The sequence below is a fragment of the Triticum dicoccoides genome, chromosome 3B (assembly GCF_002162155.2).
Source record: "Triticum dicoccoides isolate Atlit2015 ecotype Zavitan chromosome 3B, WEW_v2.0, whole genome shotgun sequence".
In the NCBI taxonomy this organism is placed as follows: domain Eukaryota; kingdom Viridiplantae; phylum Streptophyta; class Magnoliopsida; order Poales; family Poaceae; genus Triticum; species Triticum dicoccoides.
The window spans coordinates 725410373-725434148 of NC_041385.1; the positions used below are offsets into that span (position 1 = coordinate 725410373).

Here is a 23776-nt window from a genome sequence, read left to right on the forward strand (position 1 = left end):
CATCCAATGTCCATAGCCAGGAAACCATGACTATCTGTTGATCACAACGAGCTAGTCAACTAAAGGCTCACTAGGGACATATTGTGGTCTATGTATTCACACGTGTATTACGATTTCCGGATAATACAGTTATAGCATGAATAAAAGACAATTATCATGAACAAGGAAATATAATAATAATACTTTTATTATTGCCTCTAGGGCATATTTCCAACAGTCTCCCACTTGCACTAGAGTCAATAATCTAGTTCACATCGCCATGTGATTAACACTCACAGGTCACATCGCCATGTGACTAATACCCAAGAGTTTACTAGAGTCAGTAGTCTAGTTCACATCACTATGTGATTAACACTCAATGAGTTTTATGTTTGATCATGTTGCTTGTGAGAGAGGTTTTAGTCAACGGGTCTGAACCTTTCAGATCCGTGTGTGCTTTACAAATCTCTATGTCATCTCCTAGATGCAGCTACCACGCTCTATTTGGAGCTATTCCAAACAACTGTTCTACTTGGAGCTTATTCTAAATTATTGCTCCATTATATGTATCCGGTCTCTCTACTCAGAGCTATCCGGATAGGTGTCAAGCTTGCATCGTCGTAACCTTTACGACGAACTCTTTTACCACCTCCATAATCGAGAAAATTCCTTAGTCCACTAGTTACTAAGGATAACTTTGACCGCTGTCCTGTGAGCCATTCTTGGATCACTCTTGTACCCCTTGACTGACTCATGGCAAGGCACACTTCAGGTGCGGTACACAGCATAGCATACTATAGAGCCTATGTCTTAAGCATAGGAGACGACCTTCGTCCTTTCTCTCTATTCTGCCATGGTCGAGCTTTAAGTCTTAACTTCGTACCTTACAACTCAGGCAAGAACTTCTTCTTCGACTGATCCATCTTGAATACCTTCAAGATCATGTCAAGGTATGTGCTCATTTGAAAGTACCATTAAGCGTTTTGATCTATCCTTATAGATCTTGATGCTCAATGCTCAAGTAGCTTAATCCAGGCTTTCCATTGAAAAACACTTTCAAAATAACCCTATATGCTTTCCAGAAATTCATTTCTGATCATCAATATGTCAACAACATATACTCATCAGAAATTCTATAGTGCTCCCACTCACTTCTTTGGAAATACAAGTTTCTCATAAACTTTGTATACACCAAAATCTTTGATCATCATCAAAGCATACATTCCAACTCCGAGATGCTCACTCCAGTCCTTAGAAGGATTGTTGGAACTTTGCATACTTATTAGCATCTTTCGGGATTGACAAAACCTTCCGGTTGTATCACATACAACCTTTCCTCAAGAAAATCGTCGAGGAAACAATGTTTTGACATCCTATCTGCAAGATTTCATAAATAATGCAGTAATCGCTAATATAATTCCAACAGACTCTTAGCATCGCTACAAGTGAGAAATTCTCACCGTAGTCAACTCCTTGAACTTGTCAGAAAACATCTTAACGACAAGTCGAGCTTTCTTAATGGTGACATTTACCATCATCGTCCGTCTTCCTTTTAAAACCCATCTGTACCTAATAGCCTTACGACCATCAAGTAGTTCTTTCAAAGTCTACACTTTGTTTTCATACATGGATCCTCTCTCGGATTTTATGGCATCGAGCCATTTATCGGAATCCGGGCCCACCATCGCTTCTCCATAGCTCGTAGGTTCATTGTTGTCTAGCAACATGACCTTCAAGACAGGATTACTGTACCACTCTGAAGTAGTACGTATCCTTGTCACCCTACGAGGTACGGCAGTGACTTGATCCGAAACTTCATGATCACTATCATAAGCTTCTACTTCAATTGGTGTAGGTGCCACATGAACAACTTCCTGTGCCCTGATACACACTGGTTGAAATGATGGTTCAATAACCATATCAAGTCTCCACCATCCTCCCACTCAACTCTTTCGAGAGAAACCTTTCCTCGAGAAAGGACCCGATTCAAGAAACAATTCATATTGCTTTCGGATCTGAATTAGGAGGTATACCCAACTGTTTTGGGTGTCCTATGAAGATGCATTTTATCCGCTTTGGGTTCGAGCTTATCAATCCTGAAACTTTTTCATATAAGCGTCGCAGCCCCAAACCTTTAAGAAACGACAACTTAGGTTTCTCTAAACCATAATTCATACAGTGTCATCTCAACGGAATTACGTGGTGCCCTATTTAAAGTGAATGTGGTTGTCTCTAATGCCTAACCCATAAACTATTGTGGTAATTTGATAAGAGACATCATGGTATGCATCATATCCAATAGGGTGCAGTTATGATGTTCGGACACACCATCACACTATGGTGTTCCAGGCTGTATTAGTTGTGAAACAATTTCCACAACGTCTTAATACTGTGTGCCAAAACTCGTAACTCAGATATTCATCTCTATGATCATATCATAGACATTTTATCCTCTTGTCACAATGATCTTCTACTTCACTCTGAAATTACTTGAACCATTCAATAATTCAGACTTGTGTTTCATCAAGTAAATATTCTCAACATCTACTCGAATCATCTGTGAAGTAAGAACATAACGATATTCACTGCATACCTCAGCACTCATTGGACTGGACACATCAAAATGTGTTACTTCCAACAAGTTGCTATCTTGTTCCATCTTACTGAAAAACGAGGCTTTTCAGTCATCTTGCCCATGTGGTATGATTTGCATATCTCAAGTGGTTCAAAATCAAGTGAGTCCAAATGATCCATCTATATGGAGTTTCTTCATGCGTATACACCAATGGACATGGTTTGCATGTCTCAAACTTTTCAAAAACGAGTGAGTCCAAAGATCCATCAACATGGAGCTTCTTCATGCGTTTTACACCAATATGACTTACATGGCAGTGCCACAAGTAAGTGGTACTATCATTACTATCTTATATCTTTTGGCATGAAAATGTGTATCACTACGATCGAGATTCAATAAACCATTTATTTAGGTGCAAGACCATCGAAGGTATTATTCAAATAAATAGAGTAACCATTATTCTCCTTAAATGAATAACCGTATTGCGATAGACATAATCCAATCATGTCTATGCTCAACGCAAACACCAATCTCGGTGGTAGAGGGAGCGTGCGATGCTTGATCACATCAACCTTGGAAACACTTCCAACACATATCGTCAGCTCATCTTTAGCTAGTCTCCTTTTATTTCGTAGCTTTTTTATTTCGAGTTACTAACACTTAGCAACTGAACCGGTATCTTAATACCCTGGTGCTACTAGGAGTACTAGTAAAGTACACATTAACATAATGTATATCCAATATACTTCTATCGACCTTGCCAGCCTTCTCATCTACCAAGTATCTAGGGTAATGCTGCTCCAGTGGCTGTTCCCTTTATTACAGAAGCACTTAGTCTCGGGTTTGGGTTCAACCTCGGGTTTCTTCACTGGAGCAGCAGCTGATTTGCCGTTTCATGAAGTATCCCTTCTTGCCCTTGCCCTTCTTGAAACTAGTGGTTTCACCAACCATCAACAATTGATGCTCCTTTTGATTTCTACTTTCGCGGTGTCAAACATCGTGAATACCTCAAGGATCATCATATCTATCCCTGATATGTTATAGTTCATCACGAAGCTCTAGCAGCTTGGTGGCAATGACTTTGGAGAACCATCACTATCTCATCTGGAAGATCAACTCCCACTCGATTCAAGTGATTGTTGTACTCAGACAATCTGAGCACAAGCTCATCGATTGAGCTTTCTCCCTTAGTTTGCAGGCTAAGAAAATCGTCGGAGGTCTCATACCTCTTGACGTGGGCACGAGCCTGAAATCCCAATTTCAGCCCTCGAAACATCTCATATGTTCCGCGACGTTTCGAAAACGTCTTTGGTGCCTCTACTTAAACCATTTAACTGAACTATCACGTAGTTATCAAAACGTGTATGTTCGATGTTCGAAACATCCACAAACGACGTTTGGGGTTCAGCACACTGAGCAGTGCATTAAGGACATAAGCTTTCTACTATCCGCATAATTGCTACTATCAACTTTCAACTATATTTTCTCTAGGAACATATCTAAAACAGTAGAACTAAAGCGCGAGCTACGACATAATTTGCAAAAGGTCTTTTGACTATGTTCAGGATAATTAAGTTCATCTTATGAACTCCCACTCAGATAGACATCCCTCTGGTCATCTAAGTGATTACATGATCCGAGTCAACTAGGCCGTGTCCGATCATCACGTGAGACGGACTAGTCATCATCGGTGAACATCTTCATGTTGATCGTATCTACTATACGACTCATGCTCGACCTTTCGGTCTCCGTGTTCCGAGGCCATGTCTGTACATGCTAGGCTCGTCAAGTTAACCCTAAGTGTTTTCGCTGTGTAAAACTGTCTTACACCCGTTGTATGTGAACGTAAGAATCCATCACACCCGATCATCACGTGGTGCTTAGAAGCGACGAACTGTAGCAACGGTGCACAGTTAGGGGAGAACACTTCTTGAAATTTTTGTAAGGGATCATCTTATTTACTACCGTCGTCCTAAGCAAACAAGATGCATAAACATGATAAACATCACATGCAAATATATAGTAGTGACATGATATGGCCAATATCATATAGCTCCATTGATCTCCATCTTCGGGGCTCCATGATCATCATCGTCACCGGCATGACACCATGATCTCCATCATCATGATCTCCATCATCGTGTCTCCATGAAGTCGTCTCGCCAACTTATTACTTCTACTACTATGGCTACCGGTTAGCAATAAAGTAAAGTAATTACATGGCGTTGTTCAATGACACGCAGGTCATACAATAAATAAAGACAACTCCTATGGCTCCTGCCGGTTGTCATACTCATCGACATGCAAGTCGTGAATCCTATTACAAGAACATGATCAATCTCATACATCACATATTATTCACCACATTCTTGTTGGCCATATCACATCACAAAGCATACCCTGCAAAAACAAGTTAGACGTCCTCTCATTGTTGTTTGCATGTTTTACGTGGCTGCTATGGGTTTCTAGCAAGAACGTTTCTTACCTACGCAAAACCACAACGTGATATGCCAATTGCTATTTACCCTTCATAAGGACCCTTTTCATCGAATCCGTTCCGACTAAGGTGGGAGAGACTGGCACCCGCTAGCCACCTTATGCACCAAGTGCATGTCAATCGGTGAAACCTGTCTCACGTAAGAGTACGTGTAAGGTCGGTCCGGGCCGCTTCATCCCACAATACAGTCGAAACAAGATTGGACTAGTAACGGTAAGCATATTGAACAAAATCAACGCCCACAACTATTTTGTGTTCTACTCGTGCAAAGAATCTACGCAATAGACCTAGCTCATGATGCCACTGTTGGGGAACGTAGCAGAAATTCAAAATTATCCTACGTGTCACCAAGATCTATCTATGGAGAGACCAGCAACAAGTAGAAAGAGAGTGCATCTACATACCCTTGTAGATCGCTAAGCGGAAGCGTTCAAGTGAACGGGGTTGATGGAGTCGTACTCGTCGTGATTCAAATCACCGATGATCCTAGTGCCGAACGGACGGCACCTCCGCGTTCAACACACGTACAGCCCGGTGACGTCTCCCACGCCTTGATCCAGCAAGGAGAGAGGGAGAGGTTGAGGAAGACTCCATCCAACAGCAGCACAACGGCGTGGTGGTGGTGGAGAAGCGTGGCAATCCAGCAGGGCTTCGCCAAGCACCATGGGAGAGGAGGAGTAGGAAGAGAGGTAGGGCTGTGCCAGAACTTCGTCTATAGCTCCCATGCGCCTCCCCACTATATATAGGGGTGGAGGGGCTGGTTTCTTGCCCTCCAAGTCCATTGGGGCGTTGGCCAAGGTGGGAGGAAAGAAATCTCATTATTTCCTTCCCCACCGATTGTTATCCCCCCTTTTTAGGGATCTTGATCTTATCCCTTCGGGATATGATCTTATTCCTTCTAAGGGGGGATCTTGGTGCGCCTTGACCAGGGGTGTGGGGCCTTGCCCCCACTACCCACGTCCATGTGGGTCCCCCCATGCAGGTGGGCCCCACTCCGGAACCTTCTAGAACCTTCCCGGTACAATACCGAAAAATCCCGAACATTTTCCGGTGGCCAAAATAGGACTTCCCATATATAAATCTTTACCTCCGGACAATTCCGGAACTCCTCGTGACGTCCGGGATCTCATCCGGGACTCCGAACAACATTCGGTAACCACATACAAACTTCCTTTATAACCCTAGCGTCATCGAACCTTAAGTGTGTAGACCCTACGGGTTCGGGAGACATGTAGACATAACCGAGACGTTCTCCGGTCAATAACCAACAGCGGGATCTGGATACCCATGATGGCTCCCACATGTTCCACGATGATCTCATCGGATGAACCACGATGTCAAGGACTTAATCAATCCCGTATTCAATTCCCTTTGTCTAGCGGTATGTTACTTGCCCGAGATTCGATCGTCGGTATCCAATACCTTGTTCAATCTCGTTACCGGCAAGTCACTTTACTCGTTCCGTAACACATCATCCCGTGATCAACTCCTTGGTCACATTGTGCATATGATGATGTCCTACCGAGTGGGCCCAGAGATACCTCTCCGTTTACACGGAGTGACAAATCCCAGTCTCGATCCGCATAAAACAATAGATACTTTCGGAGATACCTGTACTGCACCTTTATAGTCACCCAGTTACGTTGTGACGTTTGATACACCCAAAGCACTCCTACGGTATCCAGGAGTTACACGCTCTCATGGTCGAAGGAAGAGATACTTGACATTGGCAAAGCTCTAGCAAATGAACTACACGATCTTTTGTGCTAGTCTTAGGATTGGGTCTTGTCCATCACATCATTCTCCTAATGATGTGATCCCGTTATCAACGACATCCAATGTCCATAGCCAGGAAACCATGACTATCTGTTGATCACAACGAGCTAGTCAACTAGAGGCTCACTAGGGACATATTGTGGTCTATGTATTCACACGTGTATTACGATTTCCGGATAATACAGTTATAGCATGAATAAAAGACAATTATCATGAACAAGGAAATATAATAATAATACTTTTATTATTGCCTCTAGGGCATATTTCCAACAGTAACTTGGGGGTTGACCCAATACACCTGGTAGCGGATCTGATGAACGAAGATGGTGAATGTAATGAGGATATAATTAGAAGGAATTTTATTGCCCCGGATGCGAACGCTATACTCAATATGCCAAGGACAGGGATGGCTATCTCTGATTTTTGGACATGGGGCCATGAAAGATCAGGGATGTTCACGGTCCGATCCGCATACCGTATGCTTATGGAAGAACAACAAGCAAGACTGATCCAAGTTGGGAATTCTTCCCAAGGCGAGGACGTCTGGAAGGCATTATGGCGGATCAAGGTACAACCAAAAATTCGGATATTTTGGTGGCGACTCCTCAAGGGATTTTTGCCGGAAAAGGAGGAGCTGTGTAGGAGGCATATAGGGGAGGATTTCACCCGCCCAATGTGCAGTCACCAAGAGGAACCACTTCACCACGCTCTGGTGATGTGCGATCATGCAAAACTGTTTTGGAGGGAAGCTGAGAATTTTTTCGACTTCAAACTACCCCGGCTACATCCTGCTACTTGGTCACAGGATTTGCTAGACCCGGGGTTTGTCTGCAAGGACCGAGCCGCCACCATTATCTGAGTTATGTGGGCAATATGGTCTAGCAGGAATAAGTATACCCATGAGGAGGTTAAGTACGAGCCTGGTAGGTCAATGGTTCTAGTACAAGAACTCATTCATGCTTTGTACATTCCGGCCACTCCGTCTGCAGGGCAGCAGAGGAAGAATGTGGACTGGATACCACCAGGGACCGACTGGGTAAAGGTGAACACATATGCTGCTGTTGATGTGAATGGAGGAACTTCAGCCATTAGACTTGTGGCAAGAGATCAGGGAGGTCTCGTGCTCGCCAGAAGTCGCAAGCTAAGGGGGGTGACTGACCCGTATGTTGCTGAACTCCTAGGAGTGAGAGAAGCTGTGCGTCTAGCTATGGAGAAGGGCTGGACGCAGGTTGCCGTCGAAACGGATTGCCAAACTGTCACGGAGGAATGGACGGCGACAAAATGCTGGTCGATGGGGAGTCCAGTAATCAGCGAAATCAAATCATATCTCTAAAATTTTCAGGGTTTGCGCATCAGCTACGTGAGAAGAGAGGCCAATAAGGCTGCTCATTGGTGTGCTCAGGAGGGCCTTAAGAGTGCCTCTGATGTTAATCAGTTTGATGTAATCCCTGATTCTCTGGTTGCCTTAGTGCAATCCGATGTAAACCGTCACATAATTGAATAAAATGCCTAGAGGACGGTTCTCAAAAAAAATGCAAAACGCTTAATAGGAGAAATGTTTTCTTGGAGAGCAGGCCAAGGAGTTTAAAAGCAAAATCGGCATGCCCGTAGCGGCCGAGATCACCGGCTGGCTCATTCCTATCCACCAACCACCGTCCAGCCCACCACGAGCCCACCAGATATTTTCCTCCCAGACCCGGAGATATTTTGGAAGCCTGCTACATAAGGCCGCAGCGCACCACAAAACCCTAGCCGCCTCCGCCCCCCTCCTCTTAAACCCCCAACCCCCACTCCCCATTCTCCATTCCCCCCTCCCCCGCCGTCTCGTCCCAGCTCGCCCTCCAGAGGTACGTCCCGCCCCTCTTCCCCCCTCTGATCTCGCAGCGGCGGCGGCGGATCTGGCCTTGATCCGTCGACCCCTTCCGCTAGATTGCTTGTTGGTTGTTGTTATTAGTCTGAAGAATGGATCGATTGGCGGAGGATCGGGTAGGGTTTCGGTTGCCTGTTGTCTGATCTCTAATTCTTGTGGGTTTAGGCGTTAGAGGGGGGCTATCGAGTTGGATTTCGTTCGGTTTCGTTCGATTATTTCGGGGCCGTCGTCATGGGAGTACGGGTTGCAAGTTTCGGAGGGGGAACCGTGCTGTTCTTGGGATCTCAGCCTGAATTAGGCGGGATGGTCTGGTCTGTTGGATTAATCTGTTATGGCAGGAGTATATTGTGTTTCTAGGGAGTTCGCACCAGTAAAAATTCCTTTTTTGTTTAGAAATCTGTGCCCTGTCCTCTGGTTGCTACTGTGTTTAACCCGGTTTGTCCCTTCGGTTCGTTCTCCTTTGCTGATGATTTATTCTGTCGGTGCAGGTTTTAGTCTTCCTTCATGGCGGCCCTCATCAAGCTCGGAAGCCTTCTTAGGCAGAGTGCTGTGGCGAGCAGTGCCTCGACCGGCTCGGCTCCTGCCCTGTTCAACGCTGCCCGCTTCATGTGCGCCGGCCAGCCTGCTGATGGCTCCAAGCTTTTCGTTGGCGGTGAGTTTTCTTGCCTTACTTTGCTTGTACTGTGTCCATTACCTTGTCTAGACCATCAGGTCTCAGTTTTATTTATCAGGTCTTGCCTGGGCTACTGATGATCATTCGCTGAAGGAGGCGTTTCAAAGCTTTGGTGAGGTCGTTGAAGGTCAGTGTATATCTTTCAACCCTTATCAAATTGCCAAAAGTCATTTTATCTGTTATTTATACACGGTGTTAGCTGTTTGTTCTGTATGTGTAGTCATTGTTTCAAGATCTGAATGTTAGCTATACATGGAAATTTGCTTGACCGTGCTTTTATTCTGATGCTCTTTAGCTTACCTTGTACGGTGTATTAATTATTACCGCTTCATAATGCTTGTCTTTCATGTTACAGCACGTGTTATCACTGACAGGGAGACTGGAAGGTCTAGAGGGTTTGGTTTTGTGAGCTTCGCCAGTGGCGAGGATGCAAAGAGTGCTGCAGAAAACATGGACGGCAAGGTGAGCCAAAACCAGATTTTTAGACATGTGTGCTGTTGTACTTCAATATGGAGTTAAACTTCTGCCATTTAGATGCTTATCAGGGTATGATAATTTTCACCATGTACTTACGCCTTGTTAATTATTATTTCAAAGTTTTGTGCCTGCCTTTGGCCAAATTGCCTAGGCCTGATATTGATGCCATGCTTCACTGGCCACTACCTTTAAGGATCTAATTTCCATCCAATGCTTTGCAGGAGCTTGCTGGGAGGAACGTCCGTGTGAACTTTGCCAACGAGCGACCTTCGGGTGGTGGCGGCGGTGGCTTCTCTCGTGGCGGCGGTGGCTATGGAGGTGGTGGCGGCGGCTACGGCGGCGGTGGCTACGGTGGTGGCGGTGGATACGGCGGCGGCCGTGGTGGTGGTGGAGGTGGCTATGGTGGTGACCATGAGTCCTACTAAGAAGAGCACTGGCTATCAAATTTAAAATAATGAAGTTTTTAGGACAGTGTCTTGATTATGTGGAACCTAATGTTACGTCGTTCTATGTTCTTTTTGGTTTTGGTTTGTTTCTTGATAGTGCAAGAGTTAATTTGTGTATGCTGCTTCGAGGCTCGGATGAGTCTCAAGGAAGTTCATGCATTTTGCCGTATATTGCACTGTACTTGTAGAGAATGATCGCGTATGTTAGTGTGATCATAAATTCTCTTCGAATTACATTCAAATATATTGAGATCTTCGCTAGAAATTTGGTAATGGTACCAGACTACCAGTGGCGTATTTTCTATGCTGCCGAAAGTTAGAAAAGAACAAAAGACAGTTTTCGGATAACACAGTTCAAAGGCACGCTAGTAAAATTTGTTGATATAGGCCAACCAGCTATCAATGGAGAATTAGACTAGATATACTTAGAAATTAGAATCTACTCCCAGTATATTTGTGACCATCCCACCTTGTCCCTTAAATGTCCATTTTTAAGTCTGTGACACTTAACAATTAAAACAGCATAATTTTGATATTTCAAATGCAAATATTACAACAGAGATGTTCAATAGGTTTGTTTCCATAGATTCTAAATTCAACGAGTTAGAATCACATCTCACTCCATTGTGCCCCTTGAGATCCATTCAACAAGGGTACAAGCGTAAATCACAGGTTAACCGGCAGCGCGTCCTATACAATTTGATGATTGTCAAGTTGTTTGTCAAGTTGCAACATGGAGTGAATCAATAAATTGGCTGACATGTAGAGCAACAAGACGCAAAATTTATGAATTTCATGGTTGACGAGCCCGATGGCCACATTGTTTTCACTCGTGCGATCGCATCACAAAACTTCATGACTGAGTTAAAAGACGGTGTACCACCGATGAATGACATGCAAGTTGTAGGGCGTGATTTTTTTTTTCTCGTGAAACAAAGCATGCACGTTTTGCCAAAAAGGTCGAGTCCCCTTCCCTTATGCCTACAAAGCCCGTAGATACGACCTTCCACGCACGCAAACAACTCATCCTTCCCGAGTATCCCGGCGTCATTTTACTTCTGAAACAACAAGAAAGTTCAATGACATTTGACTGAACGGGCGTGATGTCTTTCATGAACGACGTCAGTAGAGGGATGAAGGGTGCCTGTCTGCGGACGGATTCTGGGTGGACAACGTCATAGTCCAGGCGGGTATGCGTGAAGGTGGGGGCTGCAAACGTCTGAGGCTGCCTGGTTAGATGCCGGGGAGGTACATCTGCGGCGGCGGATGAGGGGGGTGCATATGCGAAGCAAGGAAACTCATGAACGGAGTGAATGAACAATGGAACGGGGAAGAGATTTGAGTGGGTGTGAGTACCGCGTTGGATGACAAATTGCGACCGGATAGCTCGATCTGAACAGTTGTATGTGTTTTGAGGGTTTGCCTTAAAGATGCCCTAAAATGTTATTAAAAAAGGAGCCTGTCTAGGACACATCTAGATGTGACATAATTATGTCACATCTAAACTGATGTTCATTTTGTTTGTGGTCTATTTTTTTTCCTAGTTTTTTTGTTTCTTGTTGCGGCATTATATATTTGTGGAAGTTTAGATGTGACATTCTTAAAAAACATCTAGATGTGAATTAGACATATTGTTAAAAAAAATTCAGGTGGACATTATGAAGTTGAAGCCACAAAAAAGACTGACAAAACCAGAACCAATCATCTGAGGCCATCTGCGTCACTGGCGAACTGATGGCGAAAATTTCGAATTCATCTGGAATTTCTGTGATTTTAGAGCGAGGCCCCGAAAGAGTGCGACAGACAGAGTAGCGCACGGGCGTGCACCGACGTTCTGATGAAGCCGTAGTGTAAACCCTACATATACTCGGCACAGTAGCGCGCTGCCGTCGCAGACAGAGAGCAGTCTCGAGAAACAGAGCAGACGCCATGGATCCGCCGCACCCTCCACACCACCACCACCACCACAGGCTCCACCTCCGCCTCGACCCCGGCCACCACCACCGCATCCACATCCACCTCCGCCACCACGCCGCCCACCTCCTCCCCGCCGCCGCTCCCTGTGCCCACCACCACCACCACGCATCGGTTCCTCTTCCTCCTCCCCACCCGCCGACCGCGGCGGAAGGACCCCTCGCGGGGCCGCAGGGAGAGGCGGCGAGGGACGCGGAGGAGCCGGCGCCGCAGGCGGAGCGAGGAGAGGAAGTTTACCTCGGGCAAGAAGGGTGGGAAGAGGAGGAGGAGCCGGTGTTCGTCCTGACGGAGGAGTGGGCCGAGTTCTTCGCCAAGGCCGACGCCAAGAGGAGGCTGGGTAAGCCGCCTCGTTCTCCCTCGCTAATTCCTCCCCATTCCACGATGCCTGTTCGATAACTTTTGTGTCTTCTGCAACTCTGTTCGCTCTGCAGCCAAGCAGCAGAAGAAGAACCGGAAGAAATAGGAGCGCCGCGGCTCAAGCGACGACGGAGATGCAGACCGGACAGGGGCCCGGCTTATACCACAGCTTATGATGCTCCGGATTTTTTTTACGAGGGAAGACATTTTGCGAGAGGAGATGACAGAACTTTTGTTTCGAGAGGGAGCTTGGTTCTTGCCTTTTAAGAAGACACCAAAACGGAATTTTATATCCGATGATATAATAGTAATAATCACAAGGAAAACAGTGTTTTCGCGTGTAATAGCTCAGTTTGTTTTCTGGTTTACCCCGTTACGATTATTCAAGCAGGCACGCTGTTAGAAAACAAGTTCTTTCTCGCCCATGGACAGGCACTGCGCCTCACCATTGATCCCGCAACAAACGAACTAAACGGTTGTGGCTAAGCAAGACGCCTTCCAAAATTTGGCAGCACACTTGTCGGATTACCAAAATCTTTTCTTTTGCGTGCCGATTTACCCAAATCTTGTAACGCAAACTGACACCTATCTGAATTGCTCAAGTAGATGAAATCACATAGGCACTAGCAGCGGCGAATCTAGAAAGAAAATGAAGGGTGGGCTCAAAGTTTACGCCAAGAAAACTAAACGCTACTCTGAAGAAAAAAATATGATCATCTCCAAATCCATTTGTCCAAATAAGCTCAAACTTTCCCAGATTACTACTGGGAACATGTACTATTTAACTGATTTTTTTTCAGATTTTCTGAAAAACATGAATTTTTGAACAAAAACTTGAATCTGTTTAGCAAAAATAGCCCTTATCTCAAGTACAGTTCACACCCATAAACTAGTAGCATGATTGACAAAGTTCATACAGTTCACACACCCATAGATCAAGTACTAGAGAAGCAACAAAAAAAAAGACAAAAACAATGATATTGGTGTTGCGTGTTGCTTCTTAGCTCATATTAGTAGTTGCAGAACACCTCCACACCAAAATCCAAGAGACAAACTACAAGCCATCTGTCAAAATGAGCACAATTGTTAGTGATATAGTAAGGCATCCGCAAGTGACTATCAGCACTAGTAGAAAAACAGAGGCATACCTCTAAGAAATCACATTATACTCAGGAGGCAAATGTCCTTTTCGATCTTTCTTTTTCTGGAATCGTATCATAATTTGATCATCGGGAATACTTCTGAATATCCTTTTCTCACAATAGCAAACCATTAAATCATTAAGCCAATCACCTGATATCTTATTGCGCAAATCAGTTTTGATGATCTTCATTGCTGAAAATATCCTTTCGACCGATGAAGTTGCCACTGGAAGAATTAATGTCAACTCGATGAGGCGATATACCAATTGGAAAGTTCTATGTTTTGTTGTTTGAACCATCAACCGAGCAAGGGTAGAAACATCTGGACATGCATTAAATTCCTCACTTCTCCTAATATTTGTAAGGAATGTTGGAAGCTCATATCTTAGCAACAACCGTTCAGCTTGTGTAAAATCCTCAGCATAAATTTTAGCAAGCCGTATAAGCTTGTCAATGTTAAACTTTGAGAAGTTGTTTGCCGGATTAAGACAAGACATGCAATCCGCTAACTCGGTGTTAGCTTCATTGAATCGATGATTCATCTCAGTGAGAGTTGCATCAATAGCAACATTGAATATGCTAACCTTGAAATAATGATGTCGAGTCACCTTATTCTTGGAACGAACAGATTGCCCCATAGCTCCAACAAGATCATCCATATTTGGCACCTCAATGCCATGTTCCTCACAAAAGTTATTTGCTTGGTCACATAATGACTCATACCCATTGTCCCTCATATTTTGCAAAGCTTTTTTCACATCCAAGATCAAACGAAGGGCTTCAACAACATCTTGATTCTTCCTTTGCAAAGTTTGTGATAGCATATTTGTGATGTTCAATAAGTTTATCAAGAATAGCATGATGAACACAAATTGAAAGCATTCCATTTGTACAATCAAACCTGAAGCTCCACCTTGAGAAGAGTGTTCTCGGGCATCGTCCACCACAATTGCTAGCACATCCACCACTGCATTCCACATTGTGTAGATACGAAGCAAGGTTCTAAGATGTGAGCCCCAACGAGTAGCTCCTGGTCTAGCAAGGTTAGTTTCTTGATGTAAACCAGTTCCAGATGATATCTTACAATTCTCCATCAATTCTATCAAGTTGTCATGATGCTTTGCAAGCAATGCATCTTTCAGAGCAGAGCAACAGCGGCGGCACCGACCGGACTACACCGGAGCCTGAACACGTTGAGCAGATGCTGGTCGTCGGCGAGCAAGAGGCCGACCAAGCCCCCAAATCCACGGCCTCGCCGTTGCCGCCGGATCAGACGAGGATGCCACCGGGCGCGGTGTTGGGGAGGGGATGAGCAGCCGTTGAGGATGAGCACCGTCGTTGGAGACTGGGGTTGATTGGGATGAGCACACGATGAAGAGATTCCGGCGGCCGGCGGCCGCTAGGGCACAGGAGACATGGCGGGCAGGGGCGGCTCACGAGCGGGTGGTCTCTACCTCCGTCTCTCTCACTAGAACGAACAAGGTTGCCTGGTGCGAGCGAACATGTGGTGTCCGGCTGGGCTGGGCCCTTAAGAGTAGTAGTAAAAAGAATTGCATCGCTGGACAGGGGGCTCGAGCCTATTAAAGCCCCCCCCAGTAGATTCGCCGTTGGGCACTAGGGTCGAAGCCAGGATTTGGACATAGGGGACCCTGAAGCCAGAAATACTTCATGCCTCACAAATTAGTGAAATAAATACTCCCTCCGTCCCATAACATAAGAACATTTTTGACACTAGTGTAGTATAAAAAACGTTCTTATATTATGGGACGGAGGGAGTATATTATATCTAGATATCGCGCACATTTGTCTTTGCCTGGACACACACAAAATATTTGCAGCCGGGGCGTGTCTAGCTATAGCTAATACTGCTGAACAATTTGCACATATGTTGCCGCAGATGAAATTGATAATCAAACCATTCCAAAATATGCCATGAAGTACTTCGCTACAAAACATTCTCCTCATCCTTTTCTGCCACTGTAGGATGAACACATCTCCCCGGACTTGTTTACAGCAAATTCGTCTAGGATAATATGGCCCACAGTTTTGTTGCTCATCATTCTACGTTACAATGTTTATAACAGCTTGTATAGTCGACCGGCCATATGGCCCAGATGCCTGTTCCTTGCACAATGACATTCTTAATAACAGTGCATCTGGACAGCGACACTATGTAGCATCGATGAAGTACGGCTGAAGGACACAGCTGAAGAAGGATTGAGACATACACGCTGAATGTTTCAAATATGTCCAGATAGATCTTCCTGCTACAACAAAGCACTCTTGTTCGCAGGTGATCATGCACATCCTCGAGGTGAAACCATGTCATGTGGCAGTGATCAAAAGTCCTGCAAGAACCTATTTCCGATGCTTTCTTCTTGCTTCAGTTCTTGGCCTCTTTTCCTCTTCCCGTTCTCTATCATGCGTTCTGCAGTTTAAAGGATTGTTAGAGAAACAAAACTTATATTTAAAAAAGGTATATACCAAAAAACGCAGCTCAAGCAGATGCTTCGTTACAGAACTGGAAAGAAAAAACCATCCTAGTAATCATCTTTCAACAGAATTATTTATATATACCTCTGCTACATATTTAAGGTAACTAGGTAAGACATTAAGCCTACTCATAACGATGTCATTACTCTCTTTTCTATATGTAACTCAGAAATTCATTAAAATCTCAAGCTCATATTAAAGCCAAAACAAGGATTAACACAGTTCTAAATACATAAATCAGAATTCATGCAGAATCAGGCCGTTAAAATATGCTTCAAGACAACAAAGTGATGCAAGAGTATGTTGCATTTTACATGTGTAAGCTTTCAGTGCTCACTTCCTTTAGGACACTCTTGCACACGAGGGAAAAAAAGAGAGTAATACCAATTTTGCATACACATTGATCTTGGTTTTGGTAGCTAGGATTTAACAGTGTCACCCATGACAACTAAATAGGTGATAAATATCATAATTCTCAACACATTACTCCGCTGAACTGTTTGTCATGTAGCTATTTGTACGGTCTAATAAAATGACAGTTTTTAGTTGCATGTTTCTCTATAATTCATTATTGCACACGAGTATTTATACTTTTCAATTGTTGAACCACCTTCGAGGCAGCTTTCGCAATACCGCTAGCTTAAGTGGTTAGTTGCCAGCCACACCATACCTTAAGTGCATGGCACCATCTTATCTACAATTTAGGAAGGTGAAATGGTGGATTTTCAACATTCTCTACCTGAATAACGACTAGTAACCTGACAATACAATCATTATTTTATTTGACTAAATATTTCTTCAATTTAGGAAGAGGCGGGTCAGGTGCATGCTAAAAGAGGTCAAGGAAAAAATGGGCTACAATTTGCACGAGATATTGATCGTTCCGGTAAAACAGATCGTGTGTTCACATGACAGCTAAGGTATAAAGAACACAGAAAGTGAAAAATGTTATAAATTGTAGGAAAAGCGTGCATGCATAGTTCAATGAGATCCTCATTTCCAAACTTACTGGTCAGTCTCTCTACGACTTGTCTTGCTTGTTGAATCCTTGGCATGCATCCTAGGGAGGTCATCAGCATGTGACGGCCGATGCTGTGAAATAGCACCCTTTCTTTCTCTCTCTCGCATTTCAAATTGCGAGTTACCAGCTCCAAGGCTCGGAGGCTGTGGAGCAGAAGGTGCATATTCCCCAGCTTCTAAAGCAGACTGATCTCTCTTAATTTTTCGCCGTTTGGATGCACTATTAGGGTCACTATCTTCCTTCACAGTATTACCTTTGTCCCTATCCATGTCATCTACCTATAAAAATAACAGCATTAGAGATCAAGCAAGAATGTTTGGTTACATAATGCAAGATCCCAAGAGGAGTGATTGCATGCCAAGTCTGAGCACAAGACACAAATGACTTTTATCGATATAGCTTAACTAGTTAGCAAAAATTGATCAAAATCACAGAAGAGTATTAGAGAGTGAAGACATATATCGATACAACTGAACTAGTGAGCAAAACTTGATCATAAATCACAGAAGAGTATTAGGGACTGAAGACATATATCGATATAACTGAACTAGTGAGCAAAAATTGATCACAAATCACAGAAGAGTATTAGGGAGTGAAGGCATATTTACCCTGCTTGATGAAACATCCCTATCTTCACGCTTTCTATCCCGGAGATCTTCCTCTCTTCTGTGCTTCCCATCATCCTGCGACAGCGGAGCATTCTCCTCCACGTGCCACCTTTCTTTCTCATCATGCCTGGGAGACAACCACTGAGTATGTCTGGTGCTTCCACCCCTTCGGTCACCATCTTCATCTCTTCGGTTAGCAGCGACTGATTGGGGTACAAAACTAGTTGGAAGAGGTGGAGGTGGTGGCAAGCTTTGCCCTCGGAACCGTTCATCAGAAGTATGTGCCCGGTCTATGGAGGGTTCAGCATGTTTAATTTTGCTTCTCTCCTTATTCCTGTCTTCTCTTCCTTTTTCAGGAACCCTGTCCGTCCCTCTGTCTTGCATCCTTTCAATAGAATGTTCTCTCCTTTCCAATGATCTGTCTGTTGGTTTCTCAATCACGTCTTCTCCACGTCGCCTCTCAGTCCGATCTGTTTTTTCTCTATGATCTCTGTCGTATTTCTCATCAAACTTCTCTTTTAATTTCTCTGTCCGAATTAGGTTTTGTTCCTCATTATTACCTCTCTCATGATCCACAGAATGGAATTTATCTACTGATCGCAAGTCCATTCTTTTCTCTTTGTCCGTATGATGTTCTGTTAAGTCATCATCCCGGCCTTCAATTTCTCCTTTCCTTCGTTTACCTGTTCTCTCTTGTTCTTCAACGGGAACAGATTTTCTTTGCCGTTTCACGGTAGAATCAACCAACTCAATAGATTCACCTTCACCGGTGGGAATAGCTGTTGCATCATTATGTGCAGCCAACACCGTTGACCTTTGGGAGGATGCTGATACCTTCCGTGGTGCTGGATGTACATTACCGTTGGTGCCACCCAACGAACTAGTGGGATTAGTATCCAGCCCACCATCAGCTGGCTGAGACAATACTTCTCTGTCAGCAGGAATAGTAGAGACTTCTTGATTAAGAACCCTGCTGGTAATTTTACCAGGTTTTGCATCTTCCTTCACCAAATCATGCTTAGATACCTTTGCAGCATTGTGTGCATCACGCTTTTGTGGTGCTCTTGTCTGTTGTCATAAAAACTATTAGAAACAATGCAAAGTTGCAAACTATCCAGCACAAAATTGCTCATTGGTCACTGCTATGCTCCATGAAATAATGAAGGACTATAAATTGAAGACGTGGATTATGTGCTAACAAGAAACACCTGAATCCGTTGTTTTGAAAGAAAGAAAGAAAGAAAGAAAGAAGAAAAAGATAAGAGGCGGTTTACAATTTTTAAAAATCCTAAAAATTTACACGTGGAAATACTTTTATCTACTTGCAAATATTTGTGAAGTACATTTATTTGTCGTCTGGAGAAAAAGACAAGGATGAAGGACTAAAATAGACATTATTTTTTAACCAAAATGCTAATTTTTGCACAAAGATGTATAGATGCACATACTATTGCCATATGCACCCTTTTAAAAAAAAAGATTAATTCAAAAAAACTGTTGTCACTTTCCACATGATAAACTGAGAGGTACCTCAGATTCTGCAGCAGGCTTCAAAACTTTAACTCCCTCATCAGACAAAAGTTTTGGAGGTTCATCTGCACCGCGTGCAGGTCCTGAAACTTTTCCTTGTGCAGAGGACGATTGCATTTGACTATCAGATCCATTTGCAGTCGAAGCATTCTTCTTATTATATTGAGCATCAGGCTTCATTGCATTTTCTGATCTTTCATGCCTACCTTCTGAAGATTTTGCACGAAGGCTGCGATCTTTTGCCGTTGAGGGATCTGCAGACTGATTTCCTGTAAGAGATCCAAAAGGAACAGTTACGCTCCAGCTAATCATAGTGGTCCAACAAAAAATAAAGCCTTCTGTATCTTCCATTTACCAGGAATAGGTTTTGCAGGCACTGGCTTCAGATCAAGGTGACCCATACCAAACTCTTCTTCAGATAGCCATGAACTCTGCATAATAATTGGGCATTCGACACATACATCTCATAAATACACAGGCGGTTGTCTCCTGATAGGGAGAAAAAAGGCACCAGTCAAGATGTAACACTTACCTTGCGAGCTGCCAGAGCAGCAGCTACACCAGTGGCCAGTACTTTCAGATCTTCCCTCTCATCCCCCTTTAGCTTCGCAACCTGGTAAACATATTTGTGAGTAATAGCCCAACAGCATATCACAAATGGTGACTACTGATGTACTTACCCTTTTCTCAATGTTGATACCGCTTTTTCGAATCACAGGAAAAATACTAGTTATCTTTGTGAGCACAATAAGGGCATTTCTAATTTCCATGTATTCTTTTGATTCCATACATTGATTAAGCACCTTGGTAATTCTTGTACTCCACTTATAATGGACCTTTGAAAAGCACAGAAAAAAGATGTTAAAAGGCACATGTGAAGAATATAGCAGGACAACATAATTTTTTGGATACTAGACATTCACATGTCTTTTTTGTTAATTCAGGCGACATGAACAAAATCTACGAAAAATGCGGCACATGACAATAATATATACTATAGAGTCCATGAAACCATGCTAAATTTATGCCTGTTCAAGAAACAGAAATTTCACCAACAAAAATGGGCAGATGCGTATCAATGGAAAGTATGCAGTGGATCATTTTGTACAGACACATTTAAACATTATGGGAAACTTGCAGGATTAACATTTTATTCTCTTTAAATAAAAAAGGCAGCAACACAATTCCCAAACTGAACTCTGACATGTTTGGCATGATAAATAACAGATGGGGCCTACTTACTAAGGATGAGCTTTCCTTCGCAAAAATGTGGCAAGATAACTCATTCTTAGCAAGCAGAGTACAAAGATTTTATGTCTTATGTTCCTCTCTGTGCGGAATTAAGGTGAAGTATCTGTAACCTGGAACTAGCATACCAACACAAAATGTGCCATTATATGGGGCATTGGAGCCACCAGATTTAGATGAATGAGTCTGGGTTCCTCTAACATAGTTTGTGAATTTGTGAACTAGTTATTTGCAAACTTGTAAATCCATTAAACTAGTCCATCAAAATCTGGTGTGCCAACAGCTCACACTAAAGAGTTGAATCGGCATCTAAACATGGTTTTCCGTATTAGTATTCCTCACATGATTAACTCCTGAACTGAGATAGGACCGAACTTACTGTTTTTATGCACATCTATGGGGCCTCTGTGGCGAAATATCTAGTGCAAAAGTATTATGTTTGAAGTAATTTTAGAAGGTGACAACACGCATAAACTACATAATAGACTTATTTTCTATGCTGATTCCATGCCTAAAAGAAGTTGTACTTGTGCACAAGATTGTGCTTTCATACTACAGATCACCCTTAGGAACTCTTATGAATTGTGATATCACCATATCATGCAACTTGAGGGCAAGTTAGTCCTAAATTTTAGAAATGGCAATCAAAGCAAAAAACGGGGTATCTATGTTTTGATCACTATTTCTAAAATTTTAGGACTAAGCTGTACTAAAGGAAATGATAAACATGCAGAACTTAATTATGCGACACATATAACTTCAAGGAGTGTGTAAAGCATACTTTAACGAACTGAGCATAAGGTACACGTTGACTGTTTGGAAATCTGAAGTATAAAGCGAATCCTGGCTTATTTCCACATTCACGCTCATATATTGCTTCATCACTCTGCAGAAAGTTGTATATGCAAACTCATAAGCACTAAAACAATGTAATAACCATCAGGAAAGCTGTTGTGAAAAGTGTACAGCACATGAATCAAGAAGCTACCTTCCAATAGTAGGCCATCTTCAGTGTCTCATGAAGAAACCGTCCAAGCCTACCAGCTTCATATTCTGTACAACAACAGATCATTGGCTGTAGTGTCTTGCAGATGAAAACATCTATATGATTCACCGTGTTAAAAAATGGAGTCCCAAGTGAATGCATCGTCTGGACAAATGTAGCACAATACACAGCATCCTGCATGCTAAAAACGCAACGTGGATATATACAACGCTGGAGAAATTCCATGTTGATCTTCAGTGCGTCCGGACCGGAACTCAGCCATTTATCCTTTTCACGGGCTAGCCTTTGGAGAACTGATGCAACGTGTTGTTGATGCTTGTCAGATTCGTTGTTCAATTTGTCAACTAAATCTTGGATTCTCTCCTTGTCCTTCTTACGTCGTGATATTGCAATGCTAGAGTTATCTGAGTTATCTTCGAGTTGTTTGAGATTGTCATGCAACTTCTTGATTTCTGCATCATAGCGATCTTTTGGGAAATGGAGATCATAGAGTGTTAAACCCCAGAAAGTAGCATACAATTCAGGTGAAAGACCGTTCCAGGCTTTTGTTGGCAAAATTGTTCGGATTGTGTTAAGAAGATCTGACCACCTGTAAAAAAAAAGAATACAGACAATTGCACATGAATCAAACCTAAAATACCATGGAGATGTCAATGAAGTTCCAGTATCATTTAGAAACAGAAAATTTGAACCACAGTTAACCTCAACGACGCTTAAACAGTTAGATTATAAATTTCTGAAAGCAACCATTATCAAAGGTATAATAGCTGCTAGCTACCCTACCAGCTTCCAGGGACAAGATCTTTGCTAATCTTTTAGTGGCAAACAAGGAGGGGATCAAATTCTCATTGTTGTCATCAGATGATTTGACGGTGCATATTTTCTGCGAACTTTCCTTCCTCTGTAATTTACTTTTCAATTTATTTTAACATGAACCAAAAGATGAAAGTGGAATAACTAAGACATGATAATCCCGAGGCAGATTTCAAGCTCTCAGAAACATTTGTACCTTTTTTTTAAGAACAAGAAACAAAAAGTGTGTTTTGAGGTTCCGACAAAAATCGAAAAGAAATCAGACTACGTCACATGCAAAAATGCTTGTTTGTGGTCTGCACAAAAAAGATGAGGATGGGGACTAAACTAGCAACTATTTGTAAACCCCTTTTTGTTGCAATGAACAACGCTTATTTTTGCACGAAAATTTGCAAGTCTGTATTGCCATATTTACATTTGATATTTTTTTCCAGAATGGTTTGCAATGTGGATTTCGTTATAGTTGTAGTTGAGCCCACGAGCCCAGGCTCAACTACGAGTTGCTGCTGATGACCCATACCACTGAATGGTTGATTGAGAGACTCGTGGCAGATGTTCATAGAAGACTTACATGATTAACTTCTGGGATGAATCACCATGCAAGATTATATCATCACATGATACAGACTCCCCTTCTTCATTGCCATCCAGAGGCCAACAGGCTTCACCACTACTAGCGTTTTTGAAAAGCCTCATTACAGGGCGGTATATAAGAAAAGCAACCTAGAATCAAGTTAAATTACTAAGATGTTAACTCACTGAGGCGTGATTATACAATGAAAAAACCACTCACACATTAAAAATAGTGTGCAAGGTACGAGTGTATTACGTCTGGCTCGATATGATATTTATAAACCAAATCTTCCAACGGAGGTACAAGTTGAACATAGGTTGATGGAGTTACAGCACTTGAAAGAAACTCGGCATACTGAAGTAGTATTCCATGACATCTATCAAACTGCTCACTAACCATCTTGATATATGTGGCATCTGCATTTATTATAATCCTGAGAATAATGCCAAAATTATCAACTTTAAAAGACCAGTTCAAATGTAAAAAACTGAATATGACAGGCTTCTAAGCTAAAACATGAACCCCACAATGCAGATAATAAAGCTTTGGCTAATGGTCCTGAATATTTGCTTTGGCATAATCTAAATAAATAAATGCATAATTCCAGAAATATAGTCAAGAATTTCAATCATTAGGATGCATCTATACTAACCGTCAGTATGCATCTATATTACAAATATCATATTACATAAGTACAGCAAGACTGAAGTCCACTTA

At 42.8% G+C, this 23776-nt stretch overlaps 3 protein-coding genes across 3 annotated transcripts in view; 2 read left to right on the forward strand and 1 right to left on the reverse strand.

Moving 5' to 3' along the window:
• Window positions 1–8551: 8551 nt before the first annotated feature.
• On the forward strand, window positions 8552–10566 carry LOC119278112 (glycine-rich RNA-binding protein 2, mitochondrial-like). The gene is made up of 5 exons (XM_037559472.1): window positions 8552–8674; window positions 9186–9349; window positions 9429–9497; window positions 9726–9832; window positions 10069–10566. The coding sequence occupies exons 2-5, from the start codon at window positions 9202–9204 to the stop codon at window positions 10270–10272; spliced, it is 528 nt and encodes a 175-aa protein (XP_037415369.1). The 5' UTR covers window positions 8552–8674; window positions 9186–9201; the 3' UTR covers window positions 10273–10566.
• Window positions 10567–12126: 1560 nt separating this feature from the next.
• On the forward strand, window positions 12127–13033 carry LOC119281959 (forkhead box protein B2-like). Its single transcript, XM_037562347.1, has 2 exons — window positions 12127–12604; window positions 12699–13033. The coding sequence occupies exons 1-2, from the start codon at window positions 12223–12225 to the stop codon at window positions 12728–12730; spliced, it is 414 nt and encodes a 137-aa protein (XP_037418244.1). The 5' UTR covers window positions 12127–12222; the 3' UTR covers window positions 12731–13033.
• A 2617-nt stretch (window positions 13034–15650) lies between these two features.
• LOC119278113 (THO complex subunit 2-like) overlaps window positions 15651–23776 on the reverse strand; it is a 25620-nt gene continuing 17494 nt past the window's right edge. The window contains exons 23-33 of the mRNA XM_037559473.1: window positions 23315–23492; window positions 23057–23208; window positions 21655–22261; window positions 21448–21552; window positions 20099–20254; window positions 19951–20031; window positions 19774–19849; window positions 19419–19687; window positions 17889–18956; window positions 17269–17558; window positions 15651–16194 (exon numbers count right to left, since the gene is read on the reverse strand). Of these exons, the coding sequence (XP_037415370.1) occupies window positions 16125–16194; window positions 17269–17558; window positions 17889–18956; window positions 19419–19687; window positions 19774–19849; window positions 19951–20031; window positions 20099–20254; window positions 21448–21552; window positions 21655–22261; window positions 23057–23208; window positions 23315–23492 (3052 nt within the window). The 3' untranslated portion in view covers window positions 15651–16124. The remainder of the gene's footprint in view (window positions 16195–17268; window positions 17559–17888; window positions 18957–19418; window positions 19688–19773; window positions 19850–19950; window positions 20032–20098; window positions 20255–21447; window positions 21553–21654; window positions 22262–23056; window positions 23209–23314; window positions 23493–23776) is intronic.